General features: G+C 52.5%; 2 protein-coding genes across 4 annotated transcripts in view; one reads left to right on the top strand and one right to left on the bottom strand.

Annotated features, from left to right (window-relative positions):
• Positions 1–7672, bottom strand: part of ABI3 (ABI family member 3) — a 9660-nt gene extending 1988 nt beyond the window's left edge. For all 3 annotated transcript variants that reach the window (XM_024129988.3, XM_028485229.2, XM_028485231.1), the window contains exons 1-3: positions 7271–7672; positions 2682–2849; positions 1477–1653 (exon numbers count right to left, since the gene is read on the bottom strand). In XM_024129988.3, coding sequence (XP_023985756.1) covers positions 1477–1653; positions 2682–2849; positions 7271–7387 — 462 coding nt within the window. In that variant the 5' untranslated portion in view covers positions 7388–7672. The remainder of the gene's footprint in view (positions 1–1476; positions 1654–2681; positions 2850–7270) is intronic.
• Positions 7673–9994: 2322 nt separating this feature from the next.
• Positions 9995–10585, top strand: GNGT2 (G protein subunit gamma transducin 2). The gene is given in 2 exon segments (XM_024130019.1): positions 9995–10078; positions 10460–10585. Coding segments are annotated over 2 exon segments (210 nt in total).
• The last annotated feature ends 2838 nt before the right edge of the window (positions 10586–13423 follow it).

Raw genomic sequence — 13423 nt, 5'->3', positions numbered from 1 at the left:
GGGGGGGGGGAGCAGGGGGCGGGGCTGACACCCGGGGGAGGGGGCCTGCAATACCCCCTCATCCCAGAGAGGAAATGGGGGAGGGGCACACGAGAACTGGGAGGGAGAGCGCGGACACAGCAAGTTCCCGGTTCCACTTCCCAGCCCCCTCTCCCACCCCACCCCACCCACCCACGCTCGTTGCCTGGATCCCAGGCCTCAAGTCTGCCTAGGCTCGGACAGGCACGGTGAGGAGGCCACTTCCTCTGCATAGCCTCAGCGGCTGAGCCCCACCCTGCTCGCAAAAGCATCTCAGCGCTCAGCTTGGTGGTCCCTAACTCTGAGAAACCCCAACTCCAGTGCGCGGCTGAGGAGGTAGAGGTTGACTTAGAAGAGTCCCACCTGTCATTTTCGCAGGCCTGGGGAACTGGCTTTGGCGAGTTTGGGGCAGAGAGGAGCAGAACATTTAGAGTGTGCCAGTGACAAGCTGCAAACCCGTATGCAAGGGAGCGCCTCTGTTAGTGACAGGGTTTCCCCAAGAGTGGGTGCGTAGGGAATGATGTCCTCTGCTATCCTTCACAAGGGACAAGACAAAAAGGGACTCGAGCTCAAGCGTAAAGTATTTAAGTGGGACAGACGAAGAACTTACTGGTGAGGAGGCCTGGTGACTGAAGGAGGGAGTGTGCTTTCTCTTGCTGGGGGGAGATTGTGTGTTAAGGATATCAAGGGGCCATGTAGATACAGGGGAACGTCCAATCTAATCTGGAATGTTGGAGTGTGGGGACAAGTAATCAACAAAATGGGATGGGGGGGGTGTCCTCTCCCTCCTCTCAGAAGGACATGGGCTTTCAAGAAAATGCCAGAGTCATTCACCATGTCCTCCTTTGGGTGGCTGTGTCCCAGCCCCTTTGCACCCAACAGCAGCTCTGGGGTGACTGTTCAGTGCAGTGACCTCAAACCTCCAGACAGAGGAAGTTGCCGACCTCATGTGGCTGGCCCTCCATTCTCATGCACAGCCTGACATTCTCCCTCCCCCCTCTTCCCTTTCACACACCCGCCACCCACAAGGGGGGGGGGTGCCCAGATGTCACTCGCAGCAGATCGTGTGATACAGGGTAAGGTCGGTCATGAAGAGAGTGGTCACGAAGAATTTTTAAGGAGGAAGGGGGTGACGGGACTCCTCTAAGGAGGCCATGTGGAGTAGGGCAGCCGCTTAGAGTGATGGCTTCAGGGAGTGAGGACGGAGAGGGACTGCAGCTTGGGACAAGAACATGGTTGTGGAAGAAAACTGAGGGTCTAGAGAGAAGAGAGCCATGAGGCAGAAGAGGGTGGGGGGACTTCCCTGGTGGTCCAGTGGTTAAGACTCCGCACTTCCACCGCAAGGGGCACAGGTTTGATCCCTGGTCAGGGAACTAAGATTCCCACATGCTGCGGGGCACAGCCAAAAAAAAAAAAGAAGAGGGTGGGCTGTGGAGAAGGAGGAGCCCCTGTCTCTACCTTGACCCCGTGACCGATGTCATCCAGGCAACCGAAGTTGAGGGGTCTCCTGTAGTAGGGCGTGAGGGGAGGCAGGCTCTCAGGGGCGATGATTTTCTGGCTGGGGGGCAGCCGCTGGACAGTGGCTAAGGTGCCGATCTCCCTTCGGGCCACCTTCTCCATATGCATGTTGACCATCTGCAAGACAGGGTTGGAGATGACAGTGGGGCAGCCTCTGCACAGCACCCTTCCCCTTAAGACTTTGGGGTGGGAGAATGGACCACTGGAGGCAGTGAAGTCCAGAGAAAGAGTGAGTTTTATCCGCAAGGGCACACAGCATTTGGGCAAAGGGTTGCCAGTTGAGGATGGAGCCACTTTGGAGCAACTTCCTGGTGGAAGGGAACAAGGGCTATTATTAGCTGAGCAGGAACTGAGGAAGAGAAAACACAACATCCCTGGGGATGCTGGGAAGAGACTGGGCTGGCTTGGGAGCAGAGGGGGATAAAGTGGAGGTGGCTGAGAATTGTGGCTGGATCAGCTCTTCCTCTGGGGGGACAATAATATAAGTGAATTAACTTCCTCTTGGAATGTACTGTGGAGAAACCTACAGCACTGAGAGGGTGGGAACTCCAATCTGCTGGGGTGAGAGGAAAAGACACACCCACACTGAACATGTGAGTGATGCACAGGCCAGACCAATGTGTAGCTGGATCTGTGCGTGTGGTTTATGGGGCAATTCCTCGGCCAAGGATCCAGGAAGGAAGGAGGAGGGTGCGTATGCTAGATGGGCGGGGAGGGGGGTGCTGTGTGGTGGTGGCAGTGCTTCCAGGGCTGAGGATGACCTTGCCAAGCAAGCACTCTGAGTCTGGGATATTTATAAAATCACCGCCTGTGTTTATATGGAAACAGTGTCCATTTGCCTTTTTCCTGTCCTATGCAGCCACCGTGATAGGGAGAGCCTGCTTTCTACCACGTAGGATAGAACTCAGAGAAAGATAAAGTTCTGCCATCAGGGAGTTCCTGGTCAGATGGGGCAGCAAGGCTCACCCCTGAGACACAGCCACAAAGACGAGAAGGCACGAAAAGTTGGGGGAGTGCCAGCCTTCTGTGATAGAGGTGGGCATTTGGACATGGAGGGAGGCAAGAAAGAACTTTTGCTGCAGAAGATGTCCAGGTGGGGCTGAAGAGTTGGGGTCTGAGGCGAACAGCCTTCCCACAGCCCTTACCTGGCCCAGCGTGCTCACACGGGCTTCCACCTGCCGCAGGGCTGATGCCTGAAGGTCCAACATACGCAGAGTGTGTCCAGCCAGGTTGCCCACCTGGTAGGCCACACTGGCCAGGGCCTGGGTGGTGAAGGCCATGGTCTCCTCCAGTGCCTTCCGTTTGTCTGTGGCCTGAAATACACACAGCCCTGGCCTGAGGCTAGCATGTTCCACTGGGGCCCTGGCTGGGTGGGCTGGGATGGGATGGGGTATAGGGAAGGTGGGGGCTGAGTTGGGAGAAAGTGGCAACCCTCAGATGTTTGAGGAGGTTTCTGTAAGAATGACGTGGTAAGAAGGACTCAGGGGACATCAGGAAAGTGAATCTGCAGCCCTGAGGACTGGATGCAAGGAAAGGAAAAGGCACCCTTCTCAAATAGTCACACGGGATTGGCTCCACCATCCTCCTGAAGAGATTTTGGTTGGGGGGCTAGCTAAAGGGTGAATTGTAGAAAGGAAAGAGGAAGTCAATACTGGCTGGAGGAGGTATTCTCAGACTTGAAAACCAAACAACCAACCTCAGGCCCCCATCCCAGACCTTCTAACCAGAATCCCTTGGGCGTGAGACCAGTGAATCTGTACCTCTAAAAGTTCCTCAGGCGACTCCTGTGCTCCTGGTTTATCTCCAGTCTTCAAGCTGGTGTTTGGGAAGCAATAATCTGATCCATTTGACAGAGAAGAAACTGAGGCCCAGGAAGGGTGACTTCAGTCATTCATTCCTTCCAACAGCTTCCCAACACACTGAGAATAAAGCAACTTCTAACCGTGGCCTATATAGGGCCTCACAAGGCTGGCTCCTGCTTTCTTCCTCACCCTCATTGCCTTCCACTCTCCCTCACTCACGCCCCTCAAGCCAGATTGGCCATTGGGTCTCTCTTCCTGATCAAGCTAAGATTGTTTCTACCTCAGGACTTTTTTTTTTTTTTGGCTGCGTTGGATCTTTGTTGCTGCGTGCAGGCTTTCTCTAGTTGCAGCGAGTGGGGGCTACTCTTCATTGCGGTGCACAGGCTTCTAGTTGCAGTGGCTTCTCGTTGCAGAGCATGGGCTCTAGGTGTGCAGGCTTCAGTAGTCGCACACGGCCTCAGTAGTCATGGCACGTGGGCTCTAGAGCACAGGTTCAGTAGTTGTGGCACACGGGCTTAGCTGCTCCGTGGCATATGGGATCCTCCCGGATCAGTGATCGAACCTATCTCCCCTGCACTGGCAGGCGGGCTCTTAACCACTGTGCCACCAGGGAAGTTCCTCTACCTCAGGACTTTGCACTTGCTGTACTTCTTTCTAGAATCCTTACTAAATCTCAGCGCTTCAGAGACACCTTCCTGCACCACCCTAAGATCTCCCCTAGCCCACTTCTTTATTGACTCACTATCAGATTTACTCTGTTCTCTTTTCTTCGTAGCACTTAGCACTATCAGAAATGATTTATCTATGTACTTTATTATCTATACCCACATACACACACACACACACACACACACACACACACGTAAGCGTTGTGAGGGCAGGGAGCGCATCTGTTATATTCTGTATCCTGTCCTGGAATAATGCCCAACACACAGACGATACTTAATGCATATGTGTCTGTGAGTTACTCAGCGGATTGAATGCAAACCCAGACACTTGCTGGGCATCTTCCTGCTGCGTGCCAGGCACTGTGCCAGGTGCTGGCCAGGGCCACACTTCCAGTCAGTGGTGGTGGGGTGGGCAGGGAGTGGCTGAAGACAGAAGAGGGTTTTTTTTCCGTCCCAGATCGGACTGTGCGGGCTGGGACAAAATTTCTCCAGTCATTTGGTTCCCCAGACAGCTTCCTCATCTCAGGTCAGGGACATGGAGGGTAGGGGGCCAAACCATGACAAGTCTGGGGAGAGGCCAGCGGAGTGGCCAGGAAGGCTGCACACTGGGGTCTCCTTGCTAAGGGCTCTCAGGTACTCCTCAGGGCCTGCAGTGGAGAACAGACCTAGAACCTGTCCGAGCAGGGTGCTGAGAGAGACCTGGGTGCCTCCAGTGTAGCCCAAGCCAGGCTCGAGCCAGAGGGCAGGCCCAGAACCTTCTGGACAGCACACACACACACACACACACACACACACACACACACACACACACACACCCCGCCCCGCACCCCCCTCCACGCTTTTCCCCCTCAGGTGATCCTGCCTTTCTGTTCCAACTGAGGGAAAGAGCTGCTCGTTTGCATCTAATTTACATCTCATCAACACATGTAACCACGTGCCTTGAAAAGGCAAAGAAATCAAACCAGAAAGCATATCAGGTCTTATTCTAGTTCAAGACCTTCCTTTAGTAGGCAAGGAAATGAACAAAGGCCCAGAATGAAGCAGTGACTACTTCTCTGGTCTTAGCTGGCCTCTCCTGTACTGTCCCCTCCCTGGACTGGCATATGGAATTCATCACTGGATTTTTCCTGTCAGTCCAAACAGGAAAAATGTCTGCTTGGGCCCAGCTCTGGGAGGCTAGAGCCTGGATGCCTACTGACTCCTGGCTTTGGTCTTAATCGTGAGTGAGGTCTGGAGAGACAAAGGTCTGGGATCCATCTTCATGGCTGACTGCTTATTCATCATGCAAATCACCCTGTCTACAAATTCAATGGACCCTGACGGAGAACTCTGCAGTTCACCCCAGCCTGTCCTCCCCCATTCCCCATGGGTTTCCTGACACCTGGTTGGGGTGGAGGGAGGGGTGAGGGAGGGAGGAAGGGTGTGGGAACAAGGCTTTGTTTAAGACCAGTTCTGAGAAATCATCCAAACCCTTCCTTAGCATTTGCTCCCCAGACAAAGATCGTCAGAGAAGTCAGGAAAGGTAACTGGTTGTGTGGTCTAGTAGTTAGTGTTCTGCATGAAGGAAGCATAAATCTACAGATTCTGACCTGGGTCACGGCTTCCGATGCCCTGAGTGTTTTTGCAAGGGCTGCTTCAGCTCACTAGAATTGACTTTTAATATCTATATGTGTCTTCCATCCTTCTGATGAAAGATGATGATGATGGTGATAATGGTAACAGCTGCCATTTACCCTGCACTTCTTAAGGAGGAGGCGCTGGGCTAAATGCTTTAATACCTTATTACATTTAACCCATATGACCACTGTGAAGGAGGGTATAAGAATCAGAGGGGAAACTTGTCCCAGGTCCAGGAGTTGGAAATTGGACTCAGCTCTTTGTGACCTCAAATTCTGTGTGCACACTGTGCAAACGAGAACCCATCTGGAAGTGCTTTGAGATGTGCAGAAGTTACTGAAGGAATGGGAAGGCCAGCCTCCATCCTAGCCCACAGAAGGAGCATGCCTTCCAGTGCTTGGAGAATAGAGCTGGTTTACAAGCCACATTCCAGCTCATCTGCAGTAGCTACAATCAGTCACTCAATATCTACACGCGGGGTAGCATTTTCAACTAGAGGTTTGGGGGTGCTGCTCTGGAGTCAGAGTTGCCGGTTCGAATCCAGATTCTACCACTAGCTTGGAGACCTTGGGAAAGTGAGTTCACTCCTCTGAAGCTCAGCCTCCTGGTTGTGAAGTAGGGGTGGTCCTCACCTCACAGACTGGGGTGAGGACTGAAGGAGGCAATTGAGGGCAGTTCAGGTGCAGAGCAAAGCGGCTTAACTGTTGTTATCATTGACTCTCTTTAATCTGCCATTTTCCCACAAGCACTTGCTCCTTTTATTATTATTTTTTCCCACACTCCTACTGAGCCGGGAGGTCCCAGTGCAAATAACTGTCTTAAAACCATACAGCATGTCAGGGAGGGGAAGGCAGGGAGGAGACGGCTCATCTTCAGAAGTCAGGAGTCCTGGGCTGATGCCCGCTCTACCATTGCCAAGCTGTATGACTTGGACAAGTCACCTCACCTCCCCTAACTGTTGTTTCTTCATCTATGAAACTGGAATAATGATACTGTCTCACAAGGCGGTTAAGAGGGTTAATGAGATAACAGAGGTGCTCGATCGTTGTTAAGTTTCCCGTGCTCCAGACTTGCGGTCCTGGGACAACCCCACAATTTAGAAAACTATTCTAAAATGCCACTATCCTTATCTTTTGCCGGTAGCCTGTTCCTGGCAGTCGTATCTTCCGTCTCCCTGCCTCCGAGTCAGACCCCATCTCTTTAACGTAGCGTAGTCTGACATCTCTCGGCTCTCCCTCAGATATCAGGAGCAGAACTTTCCCTCGTCCATCTCAAGTTCATGGCAATGGGAAGCACTTCTGAAGTCTCACCTAGAGCCAGCTTGAACGTGGAATGATGGCACCAACGGGTGTGTGAAGACAAGTCTTTGGGCCTCTGGATCTGAGTGAAAGGCTAGGAGGGAGATGAGCCTAGGACGAGGCCTGGAGCAGGACGGGGTAGCGCTGCCTGGCGGGCATCTCTGAGGCTCTGGGGGAGAGAAGGGGCACAGCGGGGGCTTGGGGAACGTGAGTCAGCGTTAGTTTGCGGGGACCGGGATGAGGCCGACCTGGAGTGGGAGGATAGATCAGCCCAGGCCGAGCACCTGTCAGGATGGGGTCCGGGCCCCTGGAGGGGCTGGGCCGCCGGGGCTGCGCCTGCTCTGCTTACCTGCACGTAGGCGTCCTCGCAGTAGTCTGCGACTCGCAACAGGGAGCTGTAGTTGCCCTGCAGGGCCTCCCGGCCCGTGGGGATCTCAAACTCCTGCAGCTGCTGCAGTTCCGCCATGGCCCCCCGCCTCTGCCTGGCTCCCCGGGGAGCCCGCTGGTTTTGCGCCTCACCCTGCCCTTGATTGGTTGCTCCGCCTTCCCTCCCTCTCACTGCTTTTGGTTTCCTCTGCTTGAGAGACCCAAACCCACTTGCAAAGGGCAGACATGCTCATTCCGGCACAAGAGGAAGTTAGTCCTCCGCTCCCCGAGCCTGTGCTTCTCTGTCCCCTGCCCAGGGGAAGGGGGAAGCTGGGGGCCCCTTGCGGGGGCCCAGCCCCCCAATCCCTCCCAGCAGAGGAAGCCAAGGTCGGGGCGGCTGTGATTGCTCCCTGGGCCTGGAGAGGAAACTGCAGCGGGGGCTGGGATGGGAGACAGGAGGAAGGGGGCTGGCCTGCTCTGGGGGTGGAGATGGATTTTCCACTCATGGAAGGGGAGGAAAGGGCAGAGGGTGGGGGCTTCCTTGGGAAGCTCGGGGATGAGTCACCAAGAGACAGGGGACTGGAGGGTGGAGAGGATATGGAGACCGGTTGTGCTGGGGGCCCTAGGGCGGTGGTGCCGCAACAATGGAGAACAGCCGATGCAGCAGCCAGGGAGACCAGGCTGGACACCGGGAAGATCCAGCCAGAGGTCCCCTGAGAATCATTATCAAGTCTCTGAAGGGTTACCTGCAATGAAGATCTGGTGTACATACGTGCTCTGTGCCTGATAGCGGCAGGACAAGATGAAATTGACCAAGCGTAGAATAAGGGACTCAGATGGGACAACAGGAAGGACTTGGCTTTGAGAAGCACTAGGTTTAAATTCCAGATTAACAGGTCAGTCTTAGGAGGCAGCGGTGGCTGGAGCACTGAGCCCGCCTCAGGAGGTCTGTGCTCCATTTCCTGCATTCACAGGAGGCTCAGACTGGATGACCTCCGGGGTCCTGTCCTGATCTCGATTTCTTAGTGCTCAGACCTGTGAGTGGGACTTGGATCCTGGAGCAGGGGAAGTTAGGATGGACTCCGGGCCTCCTCCCGGCCCCTCCCACTGCGGAGTCTGTCATTCATTCTCGAGTCAGGAGAAAAAAGAGGATCCCTCACTGACCACATCGGTCCCTTAACTTCTGCTCCTTGAGAGGGTCCCCTGTCATTGGACGGGCGTCAGCCTGAGCAGGAGCTCAGTGACTGTTAAATGGCATAGCCCTTGGGTGGTCCTGGGAGGAGACCAAGAGAGAGATCAGGACGTGGGCCCTGAGCTCAGGGACTGCTGAGGGAGACCCACACATGGGGCTCAAGAGGAAGCATGGAGGCAAAAATGTTTGGACACAGGTGTTAGAGGTGGCCATGGGCCCAAGTGCTGACAGGCACAGCATCCTAAGTGAGTACATTTTTACTGAATGAGTGAATGAAGATTGAGCTGGGAGAACCTTGTAAGGTGAAACGGTGGGGCTCGAAATGGGGACACAAGGCTTCTCGGGTGAGGGAAGTGAGGATCTGGTCTAGGAATTGCCTCATTGGGAAGAATAGCCTCAGAGCAGGCTCAGGGGTAGGGGAGGAGAGCGCTTGGGAGAGAAGGCCGGGGAAGGGGAGTAATCAGGGCTGGAGGGTGAGAAAAGGGAAGTGGGCTCTAAGCCAGAGGGGTCACTACAGGAGGGGGGTCGATGCAGTGGGGCAGGGTGCCTGCAGTGGTGGCAGTCTTGGAGGCTCAGGCTGCTGGATGGGCTTAGAACCTTGAGCCTATGATCAGCTTAGGCATCAGAGATTTGGGCTTCCAAACCATCTGCTTTATCCAAAGACTTTCAGCTGATGAGGAGCTAGGAGGCTCAAACTCCATCTTGTCTGGGTCGGGGACAAGACTTGAAGTGCACGTTCTGTCTTGGCAGGTAAGAGGGGCTAAGGTTGCACTGGGCTGGGAGCTAGCCTTCGAGTTATTGGGTTAGGCACTAGGCAGGCCTTCCTGATAACCCTGTAGTAGTGACGATGAGGACGATGAGGATGATAAATGTATTGTGTTCATTATGTGCCAGGCAGTGTGTTAAAATATTTTACATGCATTATTTTCTTAGTACTCACAATAATCATATAAGGTAGGTACCATTATTATACCCATTTTGCAGATGGGAAAACTAAGGCTCAAGGAGGATGAGCAACTTGCCTAAGGCCACACAGCTTGGAAGCAGCACAGTCACGATCAGAGTTGGAATCTGGCAGATTCCAGAGTCTTTCTCTTAGTCACTTAACTACTCTCTCTTCTGACAGGACCTGGAGTTTCCTGAAAACTTCTACCTGTGTCATTAGGTGGAACAATAACTTTGCTTCCCAAATCTGCCTCACTGAAAGAAACTTTTCTCTCCCTTCTCCATGCTCTGATTCCCTTTTCCTCCATAGACAGGTCTTATCTAAAGGGCAAAGACTGTGTGTGCCTCCCCCATGAGGCTGGGAGCATCCTCTCCTCCGGAGGCTAGACTCATAATGGGGTGGGGGCGGGGGTGCAGTGAATCTACGGTGAGTGATGAGATTATACGGTGAGCAGGGAAGAGGGTAGAAGTTGAGGTGTGGGGAGTACAGAGGAGGGAGCTGGGGGAGCCCAGGGGATTTGCAATCCCAGCTGTGGAATCCTTTCCAGGACCTGGTCTCTCCAGGGCAGGATGGCCCAGGAGCTCAGCGAGAAGGAGCTCTTAAAGATGGAGGTGAAGCAGCTGGAGAAGGAAGTGAAGAACCCAAGAGCTCCGGTGAGCCTCCTATGACAGACAGCCCGGTGGTGGGCCTTCTCCAGGGCAGTAGAAAGAGCAGGAGGTGCCTCTGGAATGGGATGGGTAGCGGAAGGAGGCCAGGGTTTGATCCCACAAAGGTGCGTAAGAGATAACCTCAGAGCCTGGAGGGCTCCGTGTGTCCGGCCCTGTCCCTGGGCCGGGCCTGGCCAAAAAGGCCCTCAGAGTAAGAGTCAGGCTTTGCGGTTCTGGTCAAGGAACTGACACCTGCCTGTGCCTCTCATCTTTCTCCTCTCCGGCCTCTATCCCCACCCTGCCCAGAAGCCTGCTTTCTTGGGACTGAACAAATCATGAATCCTGAGCAACAGACAAGGGCTAGAACCACACTTTACTTTCTCGCAGATTTCTAAGACAGGAAAGGAAATCAAGGATTAGGTGGAGGCCGAAGTAGGAAACGACCCTCTTCTCAAAGGCATCCCTGAGGACAAGAATCCCTTCAAGGAAAAAGGCGGTTGTATGTTAAGCTGATGGCACTGGAGCCCCTCACCCTGAATGCCTGCCCCTCCTCAGCCCCCTCCTTACCTAGAACCAAGTATCCTGGGATGCCCAGGGAACCAGTGGAGGTTCACCTTCTCTTAGTCACAGAATGAGTAAAGATGCCTGGCTGCATGCATCATGAACCCATTCCCCAGTCCTGCTTTGAACTCTTCTCTCCCATTACCACCTGCTAGGTCACTGCTGACCCCACTTGGGAACACTCCCAGGAAAGCTTCCCTGGCTCAGCAGTTGACACCTAAACTCGTGGGGTCTGAAAAGACTGCAGTTCCCTGAGACCTGGGACAGTCCTTGGGAAACAGTTACTCCTCCCATTTCCCCCCTCCACTGTCTGCCTAGGAACCAGAATTCCCATGCAGAGCTTTTGGGTTGAGGACTGGAGTTAGGGGGTCCTTTGCCCCCCACCTCGTGTCCGGTCCTGTGGAACTCCCCCTAGTCATTTGGATCACCCCAGATGGCCTGGTGACAAAAAGAGCTCGTAAAGTCATGATGTCATGATTTTTGAATATTATTGACTGCCTGTTCCATGCTGGGCTAGGATAGAAAAGTGAGCTAAATTCAAACGGCTCTTATTTTCGTGGAATTTGGCATAGAAGGCATGAAACAGGGAAACAGTTTAATCAGTAAGTGCTGCCGTGGGGAAAGGAAAGTCAAGGGTGGTGCAGGAACACACAGCAGGTGGACAGTCAGGGCAATGTGAACTGTCAAAGTGAACTGTTGCAGGCAAGTGGGGGGGTGGGGGGTGAGGACAGACCTGGGACGGGTAAAACATGGGGCTGGAGAGGAAGACGAGGTCAAGTCTAAAGGCTCTTGCTGTGAGCTCAGGTAAGAACTGTCTTTTTGACCCTCATTGCAATAGGAAGCTGCTGAGGGTATTTAAGCCGCAGAAGGCCAGGTTTTGATTAGCATAAGGGAGGCTGGATCCTGCTAAGGTCTGGAAGACTAATTCCTAGGCCTTGTTAGCATAGAAGATTACTGTCTAAAGGAGCCACAGACAGACATTCATGATACAATGCTCAGTGCAATGTCAGAGAGGTCTGCGTGGAGTATGAGGGGGACACAGAAGGGCTATCAAATCCAGCTGAGTGGCTGCGTTGCATCCTGGGAGGGAGGACAGGAAAGGCCTCGAAAAGTAGGTGATATTTGGAGCTGAGTCCTAAAGGGTTAAGTTGTAAAGGGTGGATAGGTGGCAAATCTGGTTGAAGGGGCAGTATGAACAGAGGAATAGATAAAAGAAGAAGAAAAAAAGAACATGGGTTTGTATGCAAACACTCATCAGATCAGTTGTTGGAATGTCAAGAGAAAGGCCTAGATTTTTTAGGATCTGCTGCTAGAGAGGTAGGGTTGGAGACCATCAGAGGGTCTTGTTTGCAATACTAAACCACTGAATCTGCTGGGAGTGGGTTGGTAATGTTTGCATTTAGAAGGGAATAGCTTTTGACAAGATGGAAAGGAGAAAGAGTGGAGGCAGAGAGGGAGTTAAGGAGATGATTGTGAGCTCAGGGGAGAGGTGGGTTAGGGCCGTGGCTATAAGTCTAGAGGGGGAGTTCTTTGCAAAATAAAGTTTTCAGATCTTGACATCTCGTTGAGAGATAGGCGAGGGACAGGGGATGGTCAAGGATGCTGACAAGTTTCTGGCTTGAGGGGTGAGAGAGAGAATTGAAAGCAAGTATCTGAAAACAAACCTAACATAAGACATTGATCTGAAAACAAACCTAACATAATACATTGATCTGAAAACAAACCTAACATAATACATTGATCTGAAAACAAGCCTAACATAATACATTGATCTGAAAACAAACCTAACATAATACATTGATCTGAAAACAAACCTAACATAATACATTGATCTGGAAGTGTTAATATTCCATATGGCTCCATCAGTAAGAAAGGAAAAACAGATGGGGGCTACAATCACATGGGTGTAGGTCATGGGCTATGGCTTCCTTCTTGGTTGGAGTTCTTGGTCCAGGGGTGGACTCCCACCTTCATTCCTCAGGACTCTGAACCCTTATCAGGGCTCCAGGTAGAGCAGTGGTTTCCTCTGCTCACCTTTGTTACCTGAAAAACCCAGTCTGCCTCCTGGTGGGTTTCAAGCTAAAAGACACAACCAAGCCAAAGAGTGGGAGGAAGGATTTATTACTTACAACAAGTAAGGAGAACACCAGGGATCTTTCCCAAAACAGTAAAATTGGGGAAGTTTTAAGCTAAGGATGCATGCATATTCAGGAAGGGTCCACAGGAGTCCAAGCTTGAGTTGATTGAGGTCATGAGGGTCAGAAAAGGTCCCCATCATTATCCCTTAGGTTCCAGCTGATCTGGTGGTTGAGCGCTTCAGGCTAATCTTTACCAGTGAGGCAGAACTGGGAGTCTTTACAACTGATATGTTATCTTTGATATAGTAGAATAACTTCTCTCACCTGATAACAGTGGTTCATTTTTGCATTCTTTTGTTCCCTTAAGATCTTTAATTACTGAGACCTGTTCAAGGGCAAGCATTGTGGCCAGGCTTAGATCACCAAATGGCTTAGGCCAAAAATGGCCTCTCTTATGTCAAGAAAGCCGTGCCTGGTTCTCTTTCTACAGGGGCCTCTTACCTTATCTACTTACACCTTTACTCAGGGCACAGTGCCCCAGAGGTTCTCTAGGCTCCACCTGTACCCTCCTAGTCCCCCTAAGTTGTGGTGACCATCATAGGACCTCAAGATCAGTGGTGGGCTCAACAGCCTGACTCCCTTTTCTGTCTCTTTTCCTAGTGCCAGGGGAGCCTCCAGTGGCCAAAGGCAATCTCAGCTTCCACTTCAAAGG

The sequence above is a fragment of the Physeter macrocephalus genome, unplaced genomic scaffold (genome assembly GCF_002837175.3).
Source record: "Physeter macrocephalus isolate SW-GA unplaced genomic scaffold, ASM283717v5 random_368, whole genome shotgun sequence".
Taxonomy (NCBI): Eukaryota; Metazoa; Chordata; class Mammalia; order Artiodactyla; family Physeteridae; genus Physeter; species Physeter macrocephalus.
The sequence above is the reverse complement of the archived record's forward strand: the minus strand, read 5'-3'. Positions and strand labels throughout refer to the sequence as shown.